Here is a 27,385-nt window from a genome sequence, read left to right as displayed (position 1 = left end):
GGCCTCTGACCTGCCTGGCTGCGACATGGTTCTGGTGTGACACAGGGCACTCCCCCAAGTGGCTATGGCAGAGATGGGGCACGGTGATGTGGGGTACACCTACCTGCACTAGCAGGTTAGAGGGAGATTGCCAAAATAACACCCACCAGTGTTGGCATTAACAAGGTAGAATGAGATTGCAAAAATGCACCTACCAGTGTTTCTGTCCCTGGAGAGTCCCAACATGTTCCTGCTTCTCTAGTGGTCACTTTAGGAATAGTAATTGGGTCTGCTTCACAAATGGACCAGGTGCTTTTTAAATTGCTGCTTTTGCCCTGGTTCCTGGAGTATCTGAGTCTACATGTGAGCCCCTTCAGGGCAGGTTCTCTGTTCCCTACGGTTCTTTTTCTCCTAGATATAAATCTTGATCATCTTATGTTTGGGGGAGGGGGGCTCATCTTTCCAGTGCAGGATCCAGAGGCTGAGGTGTCAGTCACTTGCTCCTCAGGACAACATGCTATACTTTTGAAATCTCACCTAATTATGGGTCATCATGCCTAGAATGGGATTTTTTTTTGGCAGCAGGTGTACCTCTACCTCTCTTACCCAACTCCACATAACCCTTTTATCCTCTGTTGTGGAGGCACACAGTTCATCCAGTCATCAGGATTTTTTTTTTCCAAAGAAATTATTCCATGTGTAGTGGTAGTTTGTTGTGTGCATGAGAGGAGGTGAGTTCAGGATATTCATACACTGCAATCTTGAACCACCTTCTTCTCTTCTTCTACTTTATCATTCTTGAAATGATTCTTCCCTGGGACATCACCTTCACTCATTTTTCTTCTTCTACCTCTTAGGTCAATCCTTCTTAGTCTTTTGGGGGAATTTCTGCAAAATGTTGCTTAAATATTGTTCCCCATTTTCTAACCTTAGCTGTATTTTCTTCTCCCTTCAGTGTTTCCCCGGACAAATAGGTCATTAAATTTCTATTTCTAGATATAACCTAAACTGTAGACTCACCTTTGCTTTGTGGACTAAACATCTCCATTTGGATAATCCAAACACTTCTCAAAATTAAGGATATGCTAAATAAAATCATTATTTCTCTTTCTCACTCTAAAAAATATGTTGCTTTATCCCTATTTCTTCTGTCATTTGATGGTGCCACCATTCATCCTGTTGCCTAAAAATAAAACCTTGAAGATTTTCCCTCATATGTTAGTGTTCCTCTTAAAATACTTTTGAAAGATTATTCCCTCTTATTCTTGAACTGCACTTCCTTAGCCAAGGACTTAGTCATCTTTCATAAACTACTTATTTCATCTTCTTATAGGTTTCCTTAAGTTCATCTTCCCTACCTCCACTTCCCCACTCTCATTAATGATCCCAAACCTGAAAGAACTATTTTTTCCTTTTTTAAAAAATCTGAACTTGTTCTGCTTTCAATCGTCAATTATTTTCCAGTAGCTAAAAGATAGAATCTAAGTTCCCTAGCTATGTATAGAAGATCCCCTGTGATCCAACCTCCTTTGGTAATTACCAGCTAATCTCCCACTTGCAACTTACCAGGCAGCCAAAATGAGCAATTAAAAATGATTCAAATTTCTGTAATTATAGCAAACATCATGATGTTTTCTTTCAGCTTAGAAATCTATCACTCTTCTTTTCACTTTGAACACTTCTACTTTACTTCTAAATTCCAGTTCTTTTGTGACATCTCCCTTGACTTGCCAAGGCATTTTGTCACACGTTACTTGGACTTTGTGGTACTTTCATCATATGGCCATAACCACTTCTCTCACCCACTTGCAATCATTTATATATGTGCACATACCTCACATTAAGCTTTGTATTTGTCATGACAGCACTTTCAACACCTAATAAATGCCTCGATAAATAATTAGCACCAAATATGTGATTAGCAAATAAATAGATCCATACTGTTAATTACAAGGAATTCTGAGGAATTCAATGTTTGTAACTTAAAACTTGCCATGAATAAGGAAATAAGGACACATTTTTACTTTCTGAATGCTTTAAATAAGTATGACTTTATAAGACAATTCCAAAAAATAGAATCTTTCTTTTGGTAACTGAAATGTAATGATCTTTATTAATTTATGAAAGTTAAGTAAAAAGCTTTAAAATAAGGCTATTATAACATATCAATTACCAGAGAAAAATTAAGTTTTTATTATATATGATATTTCAATTACTGAAAAATTCTTAAGAATATATCTTTAGGGTAGTTTAAGGAGAATTCTCAAAGAAACTATTTAGACTACCCTGGAAATGACTCATTTCCCTGAAATTTTCTCCAGAAATTGCTCCTGGTATATTATAGATTTCTACGGTAGCAGCACGTTTCATGCCAAACCCTCTGGATCCTTTCTAAATCCCTAACACATAAGATTATAGAGCAAAGTATTCAAAATGCTTTAAAAAATTAAATAATATTAATTTATGGTTCCATAGCCTATACCCATTCTTGGAAAGCACAAAAGTTTATAAATAAGACAGCCAAATCTTAAGGAAAAAAAGCAAGCCAAAACGCACATAAAATTATACAGTCTGAAGGGAAAAAATTAAAAACATAACACCATCATGGGTACTTTTTTCATCCAGCAAAACTCTGATTCTATCATATCAAAAAAAAAAATCAGTCCATACTTTTTAAGAAAAAGTTAAATCATAAATAGTATAAACACAACTAAAAGATATTCTATCAACCTTAAACTCAACGTATTTGCAGCCTCTCACCTGGCTGGATGTTTTCTCTTATGATAGTGACATGGTTATCACGATCTGGCCGCGTGTGTTCATGCCAAAAGCCTATCACATGGCCCAATTCATGAACAACAATTCCAAATTTATCACAGTTCTTGCCAATAGAGATGGCCTGAGGTCCATTTCCCCGCCGACCTACATAGGAGCAGCATCTGCAATAAAGGAGAAAACAACAGAGATGTGGCGGCAATGATGGATGAATTACAGTACAGTGACACGTCAAGAATTATGATCGACTACAACGTGCAACACATTCAGAAGCCGAGCAGCCTTTTGTCAATAAGCATGGCTGATTTCTAGTCCTGGCAAAAACAAAGACAACAAAAGTCTCCACATAATCACTAAATGCGCTTTTTCACTAAATCATACATTAGAAGATAGGCCTTAAATAGTTTTTTGGAGTGTTAGGAAGATAGCAGAAAATAAGACATCTATGATGGTGATTAACGTGCTTAAAATATACAGTTAAACTCAAGATTTACCAAACCCACAATTATTTTTAATACAGTTTTTTATTCTCAGAACCCATCTATATTATTTAGGTAACTACTTTGTCACTATGGTTATCTGGCAACAATCCATTATTTCAGTTTGGAATATAAAAACAAAATTTATTTTCTCTCTTTAAGAAAAACAGAATTAGGAGTCCAGTATCTCAGTCAGTTAAGCATCTGACTCTTGATTTTGGCTCAGATCATGATCTCAGGGTTGTAAAACAGGGCCCCACTTCAGGCTCCACACTTAGAGCAGTCTGCTTGAGTTTCTCTCTCACTCCCTCTCCATCTCTACATTACCCCCACTCTCTCTTTCTCTAAAAAAGAAGAAAGAAAGAAGAAGAAAGAAAGAAAAAAGAAAGAAAGAAAGAAAGAAAGAAAGAAAGAAAGAAAGAAAGAAAAAGAAAGAAAGAAAGAGAAAGAAAAGAAAGAAAAGGAAAAGAAAAGAAAAGAAGAAAATAAAATAAAAAAGAAAATAAAAAAAAGAAAGTTGGTTAATCAAAAGAAGAGTTATTTTTCCTACTCACAGGAGAATTCATTTTGAAGAAGGAAACTTTTAAAAGAAGAAATCAATAGAAAAAAATTAGTTTCAAAAGGTAAATTTTCCAAGGTTAATAGTTAACTGGTGGAGAAAATCAACAACTGGTAGAGTTATGAGATTTGCAAATATAAATAAAATTATATCTAAAACTTTAATAATTAGGGTTGACATTGAAATAAGTTATCTATAGGATTACCCCTTGAGACAGCAATAGAGGGCAATAAATAATTGGTAGCTGGTAATTATGAGGCACAAGACACCAAACACCTTGTTTAATTTATTACATTAAAAGAGAAAATTGCCAAAAATTAATTGCCCAAATGCTAAAAGGAATTTCACACATTTTCAGTTTCCAGAGTAAGTATATTTATAGTCCTTCTGGTTGTTCACAAATACAAATATTTGTCATTCCAATTATTTCTGTAGGCTTTAAATGCCTTAAGCATCTTAACCTACACCATACACTTATTATTTATAAATCTATTATAATAGTCAATGAAGTTTAATAAATCAATAATAGAAAAGAAGAAGTAACTGGTAAGGGAAAAAAATCAGGAAACTTGGTTTTGCCCCCATTTTTAATAGTATTTTTCAATCTATAAATAGATATTTACTACATACCCAAATAGTAAAGTATTGGATGTAGAAAAAGGCAAAATTTACACACTTTCGAGATTTAAACTGAATCATGTGCTCTCATAGAACAATAGTAGTTAAACTGAAATATCTGATGATTATATAGCAACTAAATTCACACACACTGAGTCATTCTTGCTGGTTACATTCAAAGAAGAAAATACTTTGCAAATCAAAATCTGGGAGATAGCCAAGCAATGTGGTCAGCTTATTTAATTTAAAACACCTTTTTAAAGCATAATTTCACCCATAGCAATGCCCAATGAATAAGACTGGATTCCCTTACAGAAAACAAAAATATTTTTTCCACTGACTTTTACAATTGTCCTGTGAAAGAAGAGAAATGTGGTGGTTTGATTCCTATGGTTCTCGGGAGAGAATAATTCTGGATGCTCAGATAATAAATAACTAAAAATAGGCACAGACAATTGGTATGGAATGACAGGGTAATATGTGAAGCTTATAAAAATGTGGTTTAAGCATGTCTAAGTATTATCTTAGTTTCAAATATCACTCAGGTTGATGCCAGTTTCTTTTATAGAGCTTCTGATTTTTTTATTACTCATTTGTGTGCCGCTTTTAATGCTTGACCACAGGAAGATCTATCTGTCCCCTCAAGAAAAACCTTCACCATCTGTAGGAAGCCACACTTCTCCCTAAGCATGGAGAGTACTCAGGTGATCTAAAACCTGCCATTCCTTACCTTTGCCTCAGACTGGGGGAACCAAAGCACCTTTGGAATTTGCCTGTTAGATCATCTACCATAGATGTCCTCCCCGCAGCATCCTTCTCTCAACATTGAGGTAATTTAAAAACGTAAAGTCATATTATGACTCTGCTGTACCCAATCGTCTCCGATGGTTCTACGCGAAATTGTGACAATGTTCAAAAATATTCATCACCCCTCCATGGAAGATAATCATACTTCCTTACTCCACTGATGCAGAGTTTGGTCACGTGACTTGCTCTGGCTAATGCCATGTGAGCCCAGACTGCTTATGAAATTTCTGGAGAGAATCTTTAATAGTCCATATGCAACATTGTCTGTGTTGCACCTGCCACAAGTGCATTGTTCTAAAGAGAGGTTCCGCCATCAAAGTGAAAACTAACATGGTAGCTCTGGAGAGACACAGCCAACCAGTGGTGCACATGCATGTACACAGGATCATGCAGTACAATGACATAAATACTGTCAGCTGGCTAATACAGCTCTCCCTTTAATCAGCGGAAAATCTGGATCTTCACACACAAGGGTCTTACCACCTCTTACTACTGTCCCTGCAACTCACTCCTCCTGAGCCATGCGGTGTCCTGCTCTGCCTTGAGCATACAGACATGCTCTCGCCTGACAGCCTTTTTACTGGCTATTTCTTTTGTCCGGACTTCTGTTTTCCACGTAGCTAGCTATATGGCTCACTTCATCTTCTTTTTCAAGTTTTTGTGCAAATGCCTTTCTATCGCATTTACATTTCTGTCCTTTTTGTCCTAGAACTTATAATCCATTAATACATTTTATATTTCATTGATTTCCATTTTTTTTCCCTGACTCCCCATCTTAGAATCTAAGCCGTCTGTGGACAACTTAGAGGTTTTGTACACCGATGTCTCTAGCCCCTACAACAGAGTCAGGCACATAGTATTAGCTCAGCAGAAACAGAGAACAGACCGGTAGTTGCAAGCACTTGGGGTAAGAGGTGGGAGTGTGGGTCACAGGGGAGAAGGGGGTGAAAAGGTACAATCTTCACCCATAGCAATGGGTTATAAGATAAATAAGTCCTGGGGATGTAATATACAGCATGGTGGCCAAAGTCAATAATGCTCTATCATGCACTTGAACGTTGCTAAAAGAGCAGATCTGAAAGTTCTCATCACGAGAAAATAAAAATGTTGCCACCATGGGAGGTGATGCCTGTTAACTAGATCTATTGTGGGAATCATTTCACAACGTATGCCTATTCCTACTCGTCAGGGCATGCACCTTAAACAGATACAGTGTTCTACGTCATTTATGTTGCAATAAAACTGGAAAAATCACTTTAAAAATACTTTTAAAATAATTTTAAAAATAAATTAATAAGTATCTGTTGAAATAATAGATCTCATCAGTGCAGGAGAGAGCCAAGACTGGGTTACCAGAAAGCATCCAAAGCAGAGGCGAAGGTGCTTTGGCCAGGGGTCAAACATGCTCTTCCTGAGATACCTCCCTCAACCTGGCTCTCTGTGTCTTCTATGAATTACCTAATAATCCAACAAGTGTGATTCTATCAATTATCTAATAATTTCTATAAATTATCTAATAGTCCTACAAGTCGTTTTCTTTTTTTTTTCTGCTTAAATTAACTGGTCTCTGTTGTTTACAAGCAAGAATCTTGGCTAACACACCTCCTCTGCATAGCTATCAACTTTTTGCAGAGAAAAATACCTCACATTCAATTTTGTATTCCCCCCAATTAGTATAGTACAGGTGGCATAAAACAAAAATTCAATAGGTAAAGATGAATAAGTGCCTGCTGCCATAATCTGAATAACCAACTGACCAAAGTTAAATACAATTTAAAACACAAAATCTAAGAATAGTTAAATAAGTTAACCCTAAGTTTATTTGGTTGGTTAGTTGTTTTTAAGGAATCATTAAAAATTAGCAGATAGGAAAAAAAGTAAAATTTTTCAAAAAACTAATAGATAATAGAGGATATTCATGGATTAAAGGCCTAAATGTGAGACCTGAAACCAAAGAAATCCTAGAGGAGAACAAAAGCTGTAAAGTCTATGGACATTGGCTATAGCAACTTTTTTCTAAACCAGTATCCTGAGGCAAAGGAAACAAAAGCAAAAATTAACTGTTGGGACTACAACAAAATAAAAAGTTTCTGTACAGTGAAAGAAATGGTCAACAAGGGACACCTGGGGGGCTCAGTGGTTGAGCGTCTGCCTTCAGCTCAGGTCATGACCCCGGGGCCCCAGGATCGAGTCCCACGTCGGGCTCCCTGCACGGAGCCTGCGTCTCCCTCTGCCTGTGTCTCTGCCTCTCTCTCTGGGTCTCTCATGAATAAATAAATAAAATCTAAAAAAAAAAATGGTCAACAAAACTAAAAGGCAGCCTACTGAACGGGAGGAGATATTTGCAAAGGACATATCCAATAAAGGGCTACTATCCAAAATATATAAGAACTTAAAATTCAACACCAGAAAAAACAAATAATTCAATTTAAAAATGAGCGGAAGACATAAACAGACATTCCTCCAAAGAAGACATTCAGGTAGCCAACAGACACATGAAAATATTTCATCACCATTTACCTTCAGTAAATTGCAAATCAAAACTATAATGAGACGTCACCTCACACCTGTCAGACTAGCTAACATCAACAACACAAGGAACAAGAGACGTTGAAGGGGATGTGGAGAAAAATAACCCTCATGCACTGTTGGTGGGAATGCAAATAGGTTCAGCCACTCTGGAAAACACAGTTTCCTCAAGAAGTTAAAAATAGGGACACCCGGGTGGCTCAGTGGTTGAGCGTCCGCCTTCGGCTCAGGGCGTGATCCTGGGGTCCCGGGATCGAGTCCCACTTTGGGCTCCCCATGGGGATCCTGCTTCTCCCTCTGCCTGTGTCTCTGCCTCTTTCTCTGTGTCTCTCATGAATAAATAAAGAAAATCTTAAAAAAAAAATAGAATGACCCTACAACATAGCCACTGCAATCTTATTTACCCAAGGAATACAATATCACTAATTCAAAGGGATACCTGTACCCCTATGGTTACAGCAGCACTATTTACAACACAATAACCAAGATATGGAAGCAAGTGGCCATCGACTAATGAACAGATAGAAAAGATGTGGTATATATACACGATGCAAGACTATTCAGCCATAAAAAGGAATGAAATCTTGATATTTGCAATGACATGGATGGAGCTAGTATTATGCTAAATGAAGTAAGTCAATCAGAGAAAGACAAATACGATATGGTCCCACTCATACGTGGAATTTAAAAACAAAACAAATGAGCAAGAAGATAGAGAGAGAGAGAAACGAAGAAATAGACTCAACTATGGTGAAAAAAACAGATGGTTACCAGAGGGGAAGAAGGTAAGGATTGTGCTAAAAATTGGTGATGGGTTAAGGAGGTCACTTAGGTGAGGTGTGGAATTGTTTAATCACTATATTGCACCCCTGAAACTAATGTAACACGGTAAGAAAATAAAGCTACACTTTAAAAATAGAAGATATTCAGGAATATAGAGTTACACATCAAAGGTAATAAATTCAGCTATTAAATTTCTGACTTACAAAGAAATGAATCAAACAAGTTGTTATAAAGTGATCTCACATTTCGCTGAGAGTAATTGATCATCTTGTGAAATAAATGCCACTGATGACAATAAGCATTCATTCGAAAAAATATTCATAGTTCAAATGTTTTGCCCACATAGGGTAAGTTAAAGCAGATGGAGGAGGACAGATCAAAGATATCATATGACAAGAAGTTCTGACCTTTACCTTTTGCTTTTTAAAATGTTATCATTTCCCCATTTACCAAAGACTTGATATAGAATTAGGTACCAAACAAATATATATTGAATAAAGGCTGATTGTAGCAGAATAAGGTGGGATATACAATGTTCTAAATGGTAAAAGTGGTTCCATATTTAATAACTCTCCTATTAATAAGGAGGACATTATTTTAGCTTTTATTTTTAAAAAACCATAATAGCTAGAAGTTGCCTAACTTAGTGGGTAAGCTAAAATCAAAATGATAAAAGTGAGGGGTGCCTGGGTGGCTCCGGGAGTTAAGCGTCTGACTCTTGATTTCGGCTCAGGTCATGACCTCAGGGTCATGAGCTCGGGCCCCACAGCAGGCTCCACAGTGTGGAGTCAGCTGAGATGCTCTCTCCCTCGGCCCCTCTCCCCGCTCGCACTCTCTCAATCTGTACGGGAGGAAGGAAGGAAGGAAGGAAGGAAGGAAGGAAGGAAGGAAGGAAGGAAGGAAGGAAATCTTTTTAAAAAGTTATACGAAATGGCAAGACGTGTTTGCTTGCCATCTTAAAACCCGAAATAGGACTGGTAAATGCTGCCACCAGTGATCAATACCTTACAGGCTCTCCATATTCAACGGAGATTTACACTAGACATTATTAAATACAATAGCCTCTGTGCAACAGCTCTTATGACATAAAGGACACAATCCCAAGGTCCAACAGGAGGATTATGTGTCTAACTTGACATTGATCTCATTGCAGTGCCCTCAGTGTTCTGTGCAACACTAACAGCCAAACTCTTTAATAATTTTAATTCATTTTTAGGAGATATAAATGCACTATCGTCATAGAAAAAAATCCCCATAAATAAAATAAATAAAATAACTGTTTTAAAAAACTGTTAAAAAAAAAACTGATAAAATAACTGTTTCATGAAATTATGGCCAATCACAGCAATTCCAAATGAAGTTTAGAAGTCATAAAATGGTTAGAGTGAGTAGCAAGCCAACCATCAATTCCTATTTTTTTAAGACTTTATTTATTTATTTACGATAGACAGAGAGAGAGAGAGAGAGAGAGAGAGAGGCAGAGACACAGGCAGAGGGAGAAGCAGGCTCCATGCACCGGGAGCCCGACGTGGGATTCGATCCCAGGTCTCCAGGATCGCACCCTGGGCCAAGGCAGGCGCCAAACCACTGAGCCACCCAGGGATCCCCCAATCATCAATCCCTATATAACGTATTGTCCTTCCCATCATGGAAAATACAATATAAGGAAATTGAAATTGAAAACAAAACACAAAATGCAGCAGTACTACGCTAACAGAATTACACGAATATATAAATATTCAAAAGCTTTATTTCAGGAGTGCAACTAGAGATTCAAAGATTTAAGGGCAACTTACAACTTCAGTGTCCATTGCTCTCAAATCATGACAATGATCATTAAAGTACGTGCTCTTCGATACCTCTTGAAATGCTTACATGCTTTTCTTTTTAGAATCACATACAATATGCCTCGGCTGATGTGCAAATTGTCACTATTTTCTTAATCACCCATCTATAAAGCAGTGCACTGGGTGTCACAAGGGACGGCCTGTCCTCACCACGCACGAAGGCAGACAGTGAACCAATGGTGGGAATGGGACTCACACAGCTGAAGGCCCAGCGAAGTCACCCTGAGGGCAGCTCAGAAAAGGGTAAGAGAGAAATATGTGCATGGTTTCCACTGATGAAAATGGAGCAAAGCCATTCCAGGCACCTGGAAACGCACAAGCAAACACAGGAAGAAATGATAGCGAATGGGGGAGAACCGTTTAGCAGAATAAGACAAGTAAAACGAAAAATTTTGAGACAAGCCACATTAACGAAAGCGAATGAGTATAACCATGAGTTTGTTACAACAGAGATTTATCAATAAAATAATGGACGCCAGTGGTCGCTTTGTATTTGTTTCACAAAACTGAAAGGTGGTAGAGAGAAAAGAAAGACGTATGGGTCTGAATACATTACGTATTTATTTATTTATTTATTTATTTATTTATTTATTTATTTTTAATAAATTTATTTTTTATTGGTGTTCAATTTGCCAACATACACCATAACACCCAGTGCTCATCCCGTCAAGTGCCCCCCTCAGTGCCCGTCACCCAGTCACCCCCACCCCCCGCCCTCCTCCCCTCCCACCACCCCTAGTTCGTTTCCCAGAGTTAGGAGTCTTTACGTTCTGTCTCCCTTTCTGAGATTTCCCACACGTTTCGTGTTTAGAAATACGTGAGCTGAGCTCTCTCCATTCCTATTAGGTAACCGGAAGAAAGGAAGGAGAGTCTAGGTTTGGACCTTTTGAATATTCAATAGATATGAAGAACCAGGAGGCATTTCATTTTTTTTCTAGGAGGCATTTCAAATACAACCAAAACCTGTCAAGCTGAAATTAGAGCAATTTGGAAGAAAACTACCTGAATAAGTCAAAACTAAAAAACCACCACCATCACCACCACCACCACCACTACAACAACAACAACAAAAAAAAATGGTATTATCCAAAACTATACAGAAAGGTACTAACGTATACTATTTCATAATGTCAGTCAGATAGGGTCAAAGTTAAAATCCATGACCTTTTAAGTGAGGTCAAATGTTCTGGGGTATACGGTAGAACAAAGCCAAGAGGGCACAACCTTCCCCCGACACCTAGTGAAATACGTACTTTCTCCCCCCAAATATATGTGATTGGAGCGAGCCCTGTGTCCCGGAAAGGGGTGAGGTCTTTGTTTGGCCTCCCTCTGCACCCTCCAGGAGGCCCTCCACCGGTTCTAGCAGGGTGAGACGGCACCTCTTCCTGGATGATCCCAGCTCATCGCCGGAGAAGGATTAAAAGGAAAGCCCATGAGGTTGACACTATTTCACAACAACAGGACCCTTTACAGCGAGGGGCCGGGCTGTCACCCCTGGAACCACTGGCCCACAGCAGCCTCCCCATTGAGGCTCCGGCCCATGGGCCTCCAGATGGGAGCCGAGGTGCGGCGGGCGGCAGGGCTCCGCGGGTGTTCCTACAGGACAGGCCTCGATCCTTACGCAGCCGGTGGTGTCCATGCACGTGGCCACTCACCCGAAAGAGAGGGGAGAGGACCCCCCCGAGGCCCGTGGCCCCCGCGCCCCGCTGGCTCCCGGCTGACAGGCACCTGGCGGCTGCAGGAGCTGCACGTGGCAGCAGCGGTGACTTCGTGGCACCCTTCAAATGTCATATTGGGGCATCTGGATCTCATTCCCATGCTGACACTTCCCAAAAGGTGTTGTGGGAGATCAGATCGGTGCACGCTCTTCACTTTGGAAAGAGCACGGCTGCTCGGCTGTTCCACATAAAGTAAAAAGCACTGCATCCTACCTTCTTTTCTTTTTTTTTTTTTAATTTTATTTATTCATGAGAGACACAGAGAGAGAGAGAGGCAGAGATCCAGGCAGAGGGAGGAAGCAGGCTCCCTGCAGGGAGCCCGACGTGGGACCCGACCTTGGGGCCGAAGGCAGATGCTCCACCGCCGGGCCACCCGGGCGTCCCTATCGTCTCTTCAATTGCCTGAACATCCGTAAGGCTCCCTGGACTTGCTACCTCGGGACCCCGCTCAGCCTGCCACAGGCCACGACGGCCGCCGGGACACTGCTTGTCCCCCTCCCGTGGGAAGCCCGTCTAGGAAGCAGCTCTGCCAGGAAGCCTGGAGACTCTCAGGGCGCCTGACGTCTCGCTCTGCCCGGCACCTTCTGAAGATGCTCCTAGTGGCAGCGATCGGGGGAGGGGACACACGAGAGCCCTGGGGACAGATCCATCACGACATGGCGAAGCCAGGGACGGCCGACCCAGGGGACAGAGGCAGAAATCAAAGGTGTTGGTGACTAGAATGTCATCTCAGTGCACGGGTTCTACAGGGGACACAAGAGAATCACCAGGCGACATTATGGAAGTGTCTAATTCACAGGGGGGACCCCTGGGACATGGCCAATACCGTCGCCGCAGTCACACCACGAGCGAGGAGTAGTCGGCGCAGTGGAGAGACGCGCTCAGGTAGATGCACAGAGCTCTGCGACCACAGAATGTGTTTCTTTAAAGTATAATATTTTCTTGTGGAAATTCACCTCCCCCGGGGCAAAGTGCTAAGCAAATAGGAAGAGGCGGGCCCCAGTCTGGGTCCCCTCCTGCACCCGCTCCTCGCGACCCCCGTTCCTACTCACCCGCAAGGCCTGTACGTGAACACGATGTAGCTCTCCTCGTCGCTCCTCTCGATGAAGGTCACACACGTGTGCCTCTCCCAGTGCCGCATGGCCTGCTTGAACATGGCTCGCTGGCTGCCTGGAAGGACACGGATGTCAGCAGGGAGCGACGGCCTGGGCGCCTCGCCCGGTGCCCCCACCCGCACCGCCAGCTAGCCCGGCCCGGGCCCCCCAGTACGGCCCTTGGGAGCGGACGCCGCCCTCGGGATCGGGGGGCCCGGGCCACCCTGTGCACAGGGCCTGGGCCGAGGCTCAGCCCCCGGACTCAAGGGGCACGTGGGAAACGCGGCTGAAAATCAGAACATCTGTCGATGGACCCCGAGGCCCCTTCCACAGTCTGGCTATTGTGGACACGGCTGCTGTGAACATCGGGGTGCAGGGTCCCATTGACAGGTGACGGGCAGAGAAGCGGGGGGCTGTGGCGACAGTGGGACATCCCTCAGCCACTAGAAACGACAAATACCCACCATGTGCTTCCACGTGGAGGGACCTGGACGGGATGATGCTGAGTGCGGTAAGTCAGTCGGGGAAGGACAGACATCATATGGCCTCATCATTTGGGGAATATAAATAATAGTGAAAGGGAATAAAGGGGAAAGGAGAGAAAATGAGTGGGAAATATCAGAGACGGAGACAGACCATGAGAGACTCCAACTCTGGGAAACGAACTAGGGGTGGGGGAAGGGGACGTGGGGGGGGTGGGGGTGACTGGGTGACGGGCACTGAGGGGGGCACTTGTCGGGATGAGCACTGGGGGTTATTCTGTATGTTGGCAAATTGAACACCAATAAAAAATAAATTTATTATTAAAAAAAATACAAAAGAAAATCCAGAACAGTATTTGAGACTCTTAGAACTCCAGACTAAGAGATTTCCCAACCTCAGAGACATTCTCAACTGGCCGCCGGGGTGATTGGAGCATCTCTCACGTTTGATCTGATACTACTACGCTCTGTGTATTAATACTCTGTAAAAATACACACTTAAGCTGTGTGATAATGTTTCTTTTGCAAAAATAAATGCTCTGGGAATGTCTTACCAGTGAAGTTGCCTCCTATAACGTAAGGGATAACACCTCCAGGCCATATCCTTTCGGTTCTTGATGTAGCAGCTCTGGGAACTCGGTTTTTCTCATTTTGCCCTGAGAATGTTAGGGGTGCTTTTCCCTTAACTGTGTTGTTTTGCTCCAAGCCTGCAGTGACATTTAAAACACTCTGTGAAACACAAGTCCTCGGTCAGGGAATCATTTCCTCTTAAGAGACTAAAGTTAAAATGTCTTATTTACATATTTGTGTAAATATGCCTGAAGTCAAAATGCATTAAAGAAAACCTTCATTTATATTGCATTCTTGAAAAAGCATTAAAATATTTAAGCACTGCATGTCAAAATACTACTTCTTAATGCTCTATGAGCAAATTTTAATGAATTCCCGTACAACAGCCTGCAGCGGACAGACGTCCGGCAGACTGGTAGGCCACAAAAAATGACTTTATTTATTTTAATTTCCTAGATCACTGCCAGTTCACCACCAGATGATCAAATGGACATTGTTTAAAAAGTCCAAGATATTCCAAATCCTTCTTAACTCTGGCTAAATCCTTCACTCTTTTATATCAGGACTGATACTCCGTAGTACGGCCTGAAAGTAGGATTATTACATTACAGAGAGGATAAATGAAATAACGCCAAGACAGGTACGGTCCCAGCCTCCTGGAACACTGGTCTGTCTCTGTGCAAACGTCCTCTGGGTTTGTCTCCAGGTGATTTAGCACCGTTTAGACATCAGGACACATCCTGAACAAGCCAATATAAAACACAACCCATTCCTGGAGCACCTTTCACGTCTGTGGTCATTCATTGTCTTGGTGAGCTTTCAAGATATTTTTGTTACTGTTTTTGTCTTTCCTAAATTTGCTTTATTATTCACTCTTATGCATCTATCACTGTTGATCCAAATATCCCAGTACTGGAATATACTTCAGATACAATAAACATTGACGGCACGCCCCCGATTCCCACGTCCCTAACAGGTCTATGGTTGTCATGTCCTGAAGAAAAGCGTTTTTGCATGGGAAAACCATTCCTTGAAACTGCGTACTGTCAATTATTTAATTAACAATTCATCGACCAAAAAGATGTTGGGGGAGAAACTTAGAACAGGAAACTTTTTTAAAGACTCTACAATCTACAAATCGTGTTTAACAGATTCATTACTCTAAGTATTAGCTGATTTTGAAACCAGATGGCTGTTTTTCTATGTCTTTTTCTGGAAGGATAAAAACATTTTCCAATTTTTTTTTTCTTTCATTCTAACAAATCGGTTTGTCAATTTACTTGAAGTGGGTTTCAGTTCAAAACGGTCACAGCATTTTCTGATTTGATTAAAAGTGATAATGGAGAGTTCCATGCTTGATAAAAACACTTTAGTGTGATACCCACTGCAGTGGAAATAAATACCAACAGTAAAATAACGCCCTGATACATTTTATAATAAGGAGAAGCTGAAAATAACTTAAAGAAACATTTTAATGGTCCCAGATTAATTTCTAAAAAACTTACAGTAAACATCAGCTAACAAAAGGGACTCTTTGTCAGCATATATCCGTTACACCCGTCACATATTAATGGCAAACTGAACTGCTATTAGTATAATATTTACTGTACATCAAGTCAAGCGTCTGCAACTTTAAACATTGATATACCAGAGCCAATTCTTCTTATCCTGTCTATAAGCTGGTAGAGGGCCCCTCGTTTCTTTGAAATACCATGGTCTCCAAATCCACCTTAAGAATAAAATAAAATAAAGTTAAACCCATTGCATTTTAAAGTTCTTCTAAATAAGCCATACCAACAGGCTACACTGATTTCTCTTTGGACATCTCTCTTTGTGTGTGTGGTCTTAGAATGTTAGAGCCATGAAAACCCATAAATCTTAAAGAAGCGTGTAAACATTTTACAAACACAATTTTGGTAACAAGAAACAAGTGGGTGGGGTGATCCAGAGAGCAATCTGAGTGGCTTTATTTGGACATCATGGCAACTGAGTCATCTATTGATAATTTGAAACATTTTTCTTCACTGTGACCTTGACATCACATAGTGTTATATAGGATGACAGCAAGTTGTTTTGCCCTGGTGATTGCATTCCAGCTATTCCTCCAATGTAAACTGAATATTTTCAGAAGCCAAATCAGCACATGGAAATAAAAACATTAGAAAAGTAAATGTATAGTGCAAGCCTTGATCCAAAGCTGCGATCGGTTTTGAGATATTTTTAAAAGCAATTCTCATACTTTATAAAATGTTCAAATAAAATTTGAAAACGAGTTTTGATAATTTATAAAAACCAATTAACACGTAATTCCAAAAACGTCAAAACAACCCAAAAGGATGTTCAGTGGCAAAATGCATTCTGTTATGCTACGTAACTGGAAAAATTCATAAAAATAGATGTGAAGAATTTTATAGCTCGAAAAGCAGATGAGAAGGTCAGGATAAGGAAATATGTCCTTTTGCAGTTTTAACAACTGGAAAAAGATGAGGAAAGGTAGATTTCCTATCATAAGTCAGAAACCAGAGCATTTGAGGAAAACCCAAGTACTCTGGTTCTCATTCCAGCCCTTTAACAGAATGCTCTCCCAATTGTATCTCCTATTTTCCGTTCTTTCTGAATTTTCAGTAGACAAATAACAAAAAGGCATCACCGAGCAAACAACCAATATAACCACTGACGATATCTACACAAGCGCAGATGAATTCCTACCACCAGAGTATGGTTCCTGAGTCTTTTCAGGCTAAGATCATGAAAGGGCCAGAAACTGCACCTTGATCTATTTCTTTCCAATACTTTCCCCCTTTGAAATTGATACCAAAACTTATTTCCCTAGATTAAAGCTAATAAAAACCAAAACCAATCACAAAAACCATTACCATATAAGCCTCCTAGGGCAAAAAAAATCAATTAAGTCCTTATAAGGCAAATAAGTTAGGGGGCTTATTCACTGACTAATAACGTGCTTGATTATTTGCATTACACGGTCACAGTTTTGCTGTGCTACTTGAGAAAAATTTTTGAGATTCTTTCATTGAACATTTTAGAAGGATGAGGTAATATTTAAATGTATTCGTTCTTAAGTAGTTATAAGAAACATTCTTAAAGAATGGCATTTATATGCTTGAAATGACAATTGTGTAATAATTACACTTCATACTAGATATGCCAGGAGCACATATGAATAGATTTAAAAGATGGTTAATCAGGAGAAAAAGGAAAGGTCTTAGGTAATATTAAGGTAACTAAAAAGATAACAGTAATTATAGAATTTTCAAAAAACAATGTTTCAAGACCACTAAAGGCAATAATGCCTTTAATATTTAGCAATTTATAAAGATTTTCATAGAAATTAAAATTACAAAAAATTCTATGTAGGTAGTTCATTAATACAGAAAAAAAGGAAATTCATAAAATAAGTGGTTGTTTCTCACATATTCTCAAAAAAAACTGAAAACATACAAACTAAGTAAATACTTATGGGAAAGATTATACACTTTGAAGTAAGAAATATAATTAATTTGATCTCCACACGTGTAGATCACAATAATATTAGTAGCTATACCTCATGGGGTTATTATGTGTATTCAAAGAGTAATTATCTGCAAAGCACTTAAACCAAGCATGGTACATGGTAAACATTACAAAATATCTGTTAAAGAAATTAATTAATAAAATTAAAACCATGAACAAAATCTAAATTTTCAAATAGGTTCATTTATACTTAGGAAATCACAGTTGATCAGCAGGACATTAAAAGTGACCCAAAGAATACTAATAGCATTTCAAGAGTATCTTTTCTCCAAAATGAACACAAATTCAATCAAATAATTAACCATACCTGTGGTATGTCCAAGTCCAAAAGGGTTCTGTGTAAGGTCAATTGTCCTATCAATTTGAAAGATACTTAAGTCTTCATCATCTAAGGCAATATCACCCCAAAACACAGCTAAAAAAGAAAAGTTCAATTAAAATGTAAAATATTTGAGGGCAAAGCCAATGCAAACAAAGCTAATTAGAAAAATATTGCTAAAAATATGGAAATGCAGCCCATATAGACAGTCCAGAAAGTAATTATAATTGATAATAATATTAGACCTGTTACACTAGAATATGAACCACCTGGGAAAGGGTATGATCTATCTTTTCCTTCTTTGATGTTTGAGGGAAGGGATTAAGTCATTTCTTTGAATGAAATGGGCACCGATTTATGGGGGAATTAGAAAGTGAATTCTGCAGCATGGCTAACTTGCAAGTAAGTGAAAATCTGATGAGTGTGCTTGAATTTACAGTGGATGCCGGTCTTCACTGCCAGGTAGAAGGAGACATAGTAGACTAAATATTGTCTGTTACAGCACCTTACTCATCACATTTTTATACAATTATATGCACTTTGTCTAAAGATGACATTCCTCTGAGCTTCTGTAAGGTGCATAAATAAACATCAAAATAATATTTAAGTCAACATTTATTTAGTCAAAGACTAGATGCTACTCCTTTGATCTTTAATGATAAATAACACACTGTCCATATTTCCAGGAGCTTCAAAATCATTGCCCCAAATCCTGAAAGCCCTCTGACTCTATCTTTTATATCCAGTCTTTTGTGCTACTTAATACAACAAAGCTCTGTAAACCATTGTGGGAAAAAATGCGATAATCTCTTTAAAACCAGTATGTGGATTTCTCTTTTAAGGTCAAAAATACATATTAACATAACAAAAAAATTGCTGTCCTTTTTATTTCCAAAAAGTGGAGTAATCAATCTCCTAGTGCTGCAAGATGTCAAACTATAGTAAGTTAGGAAACATAGCAAATTTAAGAGAGAGAATAAACTAATCGTGAGATAGTAAAACATTGACAAACGCCTTGGAAATTCTGTTTCATGATACAAGTTCACAAATTTTCTTTTTCAAGATTTTCTTCCAATTTTTGCTTTGCAAAACCAAAAAGGAAAGGAAGAAAATACATTAAAATTTGGGGAAGTAATGAAATCTATGCTTTTCAAATCACTGTCTTTTAGTAGATTTGAACCTTAACATTTATGAATTTACGTATAAAAAAAACACTAGGTAATGAAATTAATTTATGAAATTTAGGTTTCAATCCCGAAAGTTATACAATACTTTAGGTTTTGGCCAAAAGTTTATTATATAAAATTAGGTTCGTTCCCTCATACAAGAAGACATGATATAAGAAGGGATTAGATTTATGTGTGAATCTAGAAAGGAAGAAGATAGAAATTAGCTCGAGGTAGGTTTTCGGTTCAACACGTGGAAAACTATTCATTAAAATCAGAATTCTCTCTTCAAGCCCTGTCTTCCACCCTACTGTCAACGGAACGGCCGTCCGTAGAAGCAGAGAGACGCTGGCTGTCTTTTACTATCCTAGAGACGAAGTAATGAGAGGTCTGTAGAACAGTTTACAGCCCTGGGTAAGAGGCTGGCCTTGATGCCTGACATCGAAGCCAGATTCTATTTAGCTTCCTCCACAATGGAGCAGAAACTACGGCTGTTCCGTTGCGCCTACAGCCAGACATCCCAAGAAATGGATGGCCTGCCTAAACAAAAAGCGAAAGACTGTAATTACATAAAAGGCTTGTCCAGTTTTATAAAAATAAATTCTGTACTTCTTTGTTCAAGATTTTACACTCTCAGGTAAATCCAAGTTTGCTAGTTATTTAAGTCTTCCCATTATGTGCATTTACTATGCAAGCGCTCGAGGGTCCTGATGGCAGGGACTCTCAGCCTCCCTCTGCCTTTCTCAGTGCTGGGGGCAAATCGAGACACGAAAAGAGGGTTACTCCAGCATTACTGGAGTGGGAACTAGAGAGGCTCTGGCCAGAACGCAGGCTATGAGATCGTAGGTCTGGAGAAAGGCCTTAGAGTCTACGTTTTTAACAAGCTGCCATCACTGCAAATAATTGTCATGGTCATCATCTTTATTAGCATTATTATTATTTTTTTTTTTTGCAAGAACCAACTTTCACTCCTCTCTGAACCAGCTGGCTAACGTGAAAGCGTGAGGCCCTCGACCAAACAAAATGTAGCTTGTCAGTCCTCTATTTATATAATAAAAGTAGTACGAGTATGAGTAAAATAAAACCCAAATGTGTTTTAGATTTTTGTTTTCTTGTAACAACTTTTCACATGCAATAGGACTCATGTCTTGATGGATGGATTATATCAAAAACAGATCAGCAGTCCAAGGATATAACACTTCACAGAAGCAAAAACATTACTTCTGGGGAGAAGGAAAGGCACAAGGCCAGATGACTCTGAAAAGGAGACAAAACTGTCCTGAAATACAGAAACCCATATTTTATTTACTGCTATCTTTTTCTGAACTAAAATCTTCGGAATATTGTGGCAGTTCTGAACACACCATGAATTGCTTCGGGAGAAGACCAAATATTTCTGTGAGAACAAGCCATCGTGAACGACAAAGCCAAGTCACTGGTGTGCAAACTTGATCTACTGCAGGCCACGAACATCTTTAAATTTTGATACTATCAGCAGGAAAAAAAAAAAACAGCTTAAAATTACAACCTATCATACAGTTTAAAATGCACAATTTCTTTCTTCACACTGCACACATTTAAGGGTTTCCTTCATTCATCTTCTAGTTAAATCTAAGTGTCCTCTTTCTGCATGCTGAAATACTTATGCATTGGTACAGCAAGCTGGACCATTACACCCTGTAATACATGGATTTAGAATTTGCATTATAATCTAACACGTATTTGTTATTTAAGCTCCAAGATCCTTGTAATTCCCAAATCCGCGTTGGAGTTTGTTGTTTTCCTTTCTTTACGGTATTTTCTATTTGTTTTGCATCAAAAAACCCGCAAAAATTAGAAACAGTTTTTAAAAGTATGCATTATTACTCATCAGCCCCATTTAATCCAGTGATTTGAGGTTGGGCATATCGGAACTGAAAGCAATACAGGACACTGGTTACAGATGATAATACTAAGGAAATGCTCAAGTGCACTTAGAATATTTACTATCTGTTTGGAATTCTGCTTGGATTCCTATGGTCAAAATGGGGTTGGAGCTAAGCAACAGGCAAAATAAAATGTCAAGAAGAACAATTTTTAAACTGCATGGAAAACCACAGGTATTGTTTTTCTTCTGAAGGCTATTTGCATTCATAGTACAATTCCTTTTTTTTTTTTTTTAATCAAAGACCAAGAAAGACAAACAGCTTCTACCGTAGTAGGTAAACACATTTTACAACAGGATGTATGGTCAGAATAAGCAATCCAAGATCGTGATCCCCTACACCATAACTCTAAATGAGATTTCTCCCACCCCTTCAAGATTCCCCGACCATCTTTAGCCTTTCTGTTTGGAAGTTGGGATCCAAAGGAGTCTTCAAGCTCGTGATTCCCTAAAAGCTGCATGCAAACAAAACAAAACAAAACAAAACAAAAAAAATGCATGAGTTTACATATCCAGTCGCAACATGTTTTTGCAGGGAAGAGGTCCACCACAGGTTGTCAGAAAGGATCACACAACGTCAAGAGCCACTACCTTTGCCAAAAGCAAAGCCTTTCGGGAACACGCGGGAGAAAACGCTTGCAAAGTTAAGTATCCTCCCCAAAATGAATACATTTACTTGAATTAATGCAAAAGCCTGTGACAGCTGGTCACTACTTGACAGCCTATCATAATAGATGAGTTGATGGGGTCTCCTCAGGCATTACCTATAGGAAGCCCTTCCAGAACCCCCCCCCCTTGCAACTGATCTCGTGTCTCACCTGCTCCTGTGTCCCGCCCGTGCTTCTGTCAGTAATGGACCAGCACGCAGGGTTTCATGCCATGTCTTCAATAGTCTGATCTTCAATCTAATTTTGAAAATACTGACCACAGGAAGCCCGTGTGGCTCATCCTTAAACCCTCACGGCCAGAGCGCCTGGCAAAAAGTAGGCCCTCGATATGTCTCGATACACAAAAAAAAATACGGATGAGGAAATACCCTGGATTGGGGTATAGCTTACGTAGGACAAAAATAAGGCTAGCCACGCTACACACTTCCCAGGTTTGCCTTGAGACTCAAAATACTAGATAGTCACCATTCTAAGGAATATTTCAAACCATTTCAAGCCAGAGTGGATTACTGTTGTACACTCGACAAAAATCTTTAAAAAGGACAACCGCCTTGCTTATTTTCTGTGGTACATGTTGTTGAGTGTCCTTTTTTCTCCAAACATCACACCGCTACGCTCAGGAAATACAGACCTAACAAATAGGTCAGTTATCTTGAGATTGATGAGATCTGAAGAGAGAGCTCAGCTTCCACAGTAGCCGAGAGCACTTGCTTATTGCACTGTTTCCATATACAGTTTAAACTTTCTGCTTTTATTGATATTGGATTTAGGGAGGAAGAATGATGTCATGTGAAGGCCTGACAAGGCCGCTTTGGCTGCTCTACCCCACAATAAAGGCTTAGTAAAAATTTCCTCAGACAAGGACAACAATGAAGGCTCAAAAGTCAACTATTTTTACTTGATTGACAACCACGAAGCAAATTCCCAAGGAAAAGTAAGATTTGGCCAAAGTTCTAATCATACATTTTGGAGACATTGTTACAATACTTAAAAGGGAAAATAATCTTCTGGTGGCATTTCATACTCACAGAATAAGTTTTTGCCCCCAAATGACACACATGAAAGTTAATTTAAGTTCCAAGTCTGGGAAACAATTAACTCTAAAGTCTTGATATACATATTTTTATACAGACTCTCAGAATTAGTCTTCAAAAAAATCAGGATGAGAATCATTTTATGTAGTACATATTTCCTTCTCAAATTCCTAATAATAAAAAAGAGAGTATCTGCAGTCCAATTATTGTACTGAATGTAGGAAAACAGCCCATGCAGGGACGCCTGGGTGACTCAGTGGTTGAGCGTCTGCCTTTGGCTCCTGGGGTCCCGGGATCGAGTCCCACATCGGGCCCCCCCGCAGAGACCCTGCCTCTCCCTCTGCCTGTGTCTCTGCCTCTCTCTCTCTCTTTGTCCCTCAGGAATAAATAAATAAAATATTTAAAAATAAGTAAAGTAAATAAAAATAAATATTTTTTTCTGTTTTAATGCAGTTCTACATTACAGATACAGTTAAATGCTAAATTTTCAAATAAGCATCTTTCTTTTTAAGACAGAAAACAAAATTTTTCTCATAACAAAAGATCCATTGAAATGCCATATCAATCTGCATTTATAGCCCACAATGCCCATGGATAGGATTTCTCAGAACATTTTTAAAATATCACCCATACCACAAATATTCATTCTGAACTCTTTGTCTCAAAAGAGAAAACACTGACAGAAAAGTGCTTCGATCAAATGATGTAAAAATCAATATTGAAACTTTCTTTGCATATGGCCTAATAATTTGTTACAAGCCTTAAGAAAGCAAATTATCATAGTTTCTAAGTTTCTTAAAAACTTCCATTCTTATACTGCTCAAATAATGAATATATAATCAACAGCTACCAAGATCTGGTTTATTTATGTTTCCCACATCATAGATCTTGTAACGACAGCATAAACACTTGTTTTTTCTTCTCTCAGGCCCATAATTGTTTATACTTGTGGCCACTTGTGCAGGAGTCAACCCTGATACTTCTTTCTTAATTAAGTTTGTTTATTTTCTAAATATTGACACTAGCTCTTGGGGTAAATATTGATGTCTTCCTGGAAGTAAGTCTGCTCATGCCAATCTGCTGTTTTCTATATTCTAGTTGTGTTTTATCCACTGGCTGGTCATCTCATCACACAAACAGAATCTTGTTTCCCACTTTTTTTTCCCCCTATTTTTATTGAGTCTACTGCTAGGAAGGGTTAAGAGAGAAAACGTTGCATTCCAACCTTTCTGGTTCTTTGTAAAAGATTTCCTCTTGAGTACCAGTCCAAGGCTGAGTTTTTTCTTTGGTTAATATCCCCCTGCAAACCCATAAAATAACATGTGCCCAGTGGAATAAACTTTACAAAATGTAAAAACTCCTTGACATCCCAAGAACTCAACTCCACATACTGATTTCTATTTCCTCCTTCCGTGGCCCCAGTGACTTTAAATAATTGGAAGGGTAATTAAAGGAAATTTTATGCACACTAAAAACAAGCAAAAATGGAAATATTCTATCAACATTATTTTTAGCATTTTACACTCTTACTTTAAAAGATCTATAAAGTTACTAGAGATACTACTATAAAGTGTCAGTAACTTATGTTAAACGTGTGGTGCTTAATATCAATAAAGTACTTTATTCCTTTCAGGGCTAGGATATTGATTCATATTACTAACCTGCTGATAGAATTCACTGTTTTAAAAACTTACCATCCTCTATTGCCCATCGTATAATACCTACCTCTTACTCTAAGTAGTAGTTTATTAGGACCGACTTTGGGTTATTTGTGAGAGTCACAAGATTCCGAGCCAGAAACCACACCTGTCTAAAAATTTCAGTTTGAGGTCATGCTGGCGACTCATCTTAACCACATGAAGGTCTCACAAGGGGAATCAAGGAATAGATGGTTCCTTTCTTTTCAGATTTGCAGAAATAAGGATGTTACCTGCACTGACGTATGGAGATAATACACTTTATTGAAAAATGGAAGCATTTACTAAATGAAATGGAGTTGATCATGACTTGCATATGGGAAAGGATAAATAAGACTCTGCTTACCTAGTTGCAATATTAATATTACTGAGTAATCTGCCTATAATGTTTCAAGCCTTGTTCGAGATAATAAAGGAAAATGGATGTGGAAATACAAACAGAAATCCATGCATATCTAGCAAACAAAATCTTTATAAATGCCAGGAAACCACTGTCCCTAAATATATCATTTTAAAATTTAAATATTTAGAACTAGCACAAATTTTAGCTAATAGATATAACTAGTATCTTGCCATTAAATCCCCAATCTTTCTGGAGTATTATTGATTATATAATTTTAAAAAGAAAGTAAGTCATAAGTTTAAAAAAAACTGCTAAATGCATATCATGAACAAAAATTGTATCTTCAGTACTGAGCAAAATAATCCAGTGGCATAAAAAAAGAAACCTATATATTAATTCACTTTAAAAGTTGTTGGAGGATTATAAAACTGTGTCTAAAATAAGAAGAAAGGAATTTTAAAAAGGTCTTAAAGAAACTCTCCAAAAGGACTAATATGTTTAAAAACGAAAGTTTAAAATCCACTTTTTTTCTTGAATTTCATTAGTGGCCTGTTCCGAAGTAGCAGATGAATGACTATTAGAGCCACAGTCTAGGAGGATAAAGAAAAAGTAATTTAATGTGCAGCCAATTGTAATGATGGGCTGTCATTCAGAGATACTCGGCAGAGTCAGAGCTAAAGGTACAGAACTGGTAAGACTGATACTGTGCACAGTTGCTAGGGTGATGGGACTAATTCTGACAGTTTTATCTATTTTTACTCTTCCTTGCAATAATTCAAAGTGACCCAGCCCCACTTAAAGAATGCCCATCCTTTCTCCAAATACCTGCAATGCCACCTCTGTCATAAGTATGTCGTACATCTAGGTCTTCAATTCTGTTTCACTAATCTATCAGTCTTTAATACCGTATTGTATCGATAACACTCTCTTTACGATGAGTCTTTTTATCGAGTAGGAGGACTCCCCTAAGTCTTCAAAATGTTCTCAGCTCTTCTCAGAAACAGGATTTTCCATGTGAATCTCAAAAGCAGATAGTCAAGCTACAAGAAAAATCCTTTTGAAGTATTGATTAGAATTGCATTGATTCCATAAATTAATATAGAAAAAGTTCTCTCTTTTTTTAAAGATTTTATTTACTTATTTGACAGAGAGATAGAGTCAGAGAGCACAAGTCGGGGGGAGATGGCAGAGGGAGAGGAAGAAGCAGGCTTCCCTCCCAAGCAGGGAGCCCGATGTGGAGATTGATCCCAGGACTCTGGGATCATGACTGGAGCCACCCAGGTGCCCCACAAAAGTTTTCATTTTAAAGATACTTAATTTTCACACTCATAATCCTATTACAACTTATTTTGGTTTTATTTACATGTTCACATAAAGCTGTAACTTTTTCTTCATAAAGGTCTTAGACACACCTTGTTGAAATTATTTCTAGGTAAACTTTCATATTTTGTTGCTATAATAAATACAAACATCTTAAATATTTTCTAGGTGTTATTTGCATATAAGACAATAATTTTTATATTTTTATCTCCTATTCATCAGATATGTTGGATATTTCCATTGGCTCCAATAGATTTCTTGCATCTTGTAACCTAGATATTCCCTATCCGCATCGCCCCTATAAATATGGAGAGGGATACCACCACGAGAGTCTTTTCTATGGTAGTTTTTAGAGGATGCTTTGATGAGCTGCCCAAATCCCACCTCTGATTTGAAGAACTGATTCTTTGATGGGCTGCCCAAATCCCACCTTTTATTTGAAGAATTGATTCCCAGATGCTGGAAAGGTTTTGACTGAGACTTCAGCTATTCAGCCTCTTGGCTGAAAAGCTGCGAAATTCATAGTCAAGCCCACTTCATATAGGTAGCCAGCATCCAGTGAGCTTTAAGAGTATAGTCACCTCAAACTAACTTGGGACTCTGATGGGTCATCACAGCATCAGCTCTCATCCTCTACAGCCTGATAGAAGACAAAATTAAAAATAAGGTCCAAAGTCCAAAGCCAAATCTTAAGAGCTATAGAACCTTAAAAAACGGCTATCCTCCCAAGCTCAGCAGGTCAGCTATGCCATAGTTAGATCGTACTTCGGAAATAATGGTACCGACACATGGGATGAAGAATATGAGTTGAGTCACCTGAAAACTGTGACCCTCAAGATTCCTCTGAAACTTTTAAGCCTGAAGAAGTGGCCCACTCCATCTTATTAAGGACCAGTGTTCTTCCTTTATTTAAAGATGATGCAGTGACCCTACCCTGAAAGACAACATGCACTACTCAAGATCTACCTTCACTTCCCTTTCTGCTGCTAAACCAATAACTAGGGTTAAATCAAAATATAACCTGACCAGGATGAGCTAGGCCCAAACCAGGCAAGGACTGTATCCAACATGTACTTAGAGGAGCTCAGAGATCACTCAAGGACTCAATCTAAGGGATGGACATAAAATTATATAGGAGCATGC

The 27,385-nt window shown here is 38.8% G+C and overlaps 1 protein-coding gene across 2 annotated transcripts in view; it reads right to left on the bottom strand.

Moving 5' to 3' along the window:
* The window catches only part of TLL1 (tolloid like 1), a 194,536-nt gene that overhangs the window by 93,274 nt on the left and 73,877 nt on the right, over window positions 1–27,385 (bottom strand). For both annotated transcript variants that reach the window (XM_038559153.1, XM_038559154.1), the window contains exons 2-6: window positions 18,079–18,186; window positions 15,889–15,969; window positions 14,225–14,377; window positions 13,147–13,264; window positions 2,740–2,918 (exon numbers count right to left, since the gene is read on the bottom strand). In XM_038559153.1, the coding sequence (XP_038415081.1) occupies window positions 2,740–2,918; window positions 13,147–13,264; window positions 14,225–14,377; window positions 15,889–15,969; window positions 18,079–18,186 (639 nt within the window). The remainder of the gene's footprint in view (window positions 1–2,739; window positions 2,919–13,146; window positions 13,265–14,224; window positions 14,378–15,888; window positions 15,970–18,078; window positions 18,187–27,385) is intronic.

Source organism: Canis lupus, chromosome 15 (genome assembly GCF_011100685.1).
Source record: "Canis lupus familiaris isolate Mischka breed German Shepherd chromosome 15, alternate assembly UU_Cfam_GSD_1.0, whole genome shotgun sequence".
NCBI lineage: Eukaryota > Metazoa > Chordata > Mammalia > Carnivora > Canidae > Canis > Canis lupus.
Note: the sequence above shows the minus strand (reverse complement) of the source record. Positions and strands in the feature narration are given on the sequence as shown.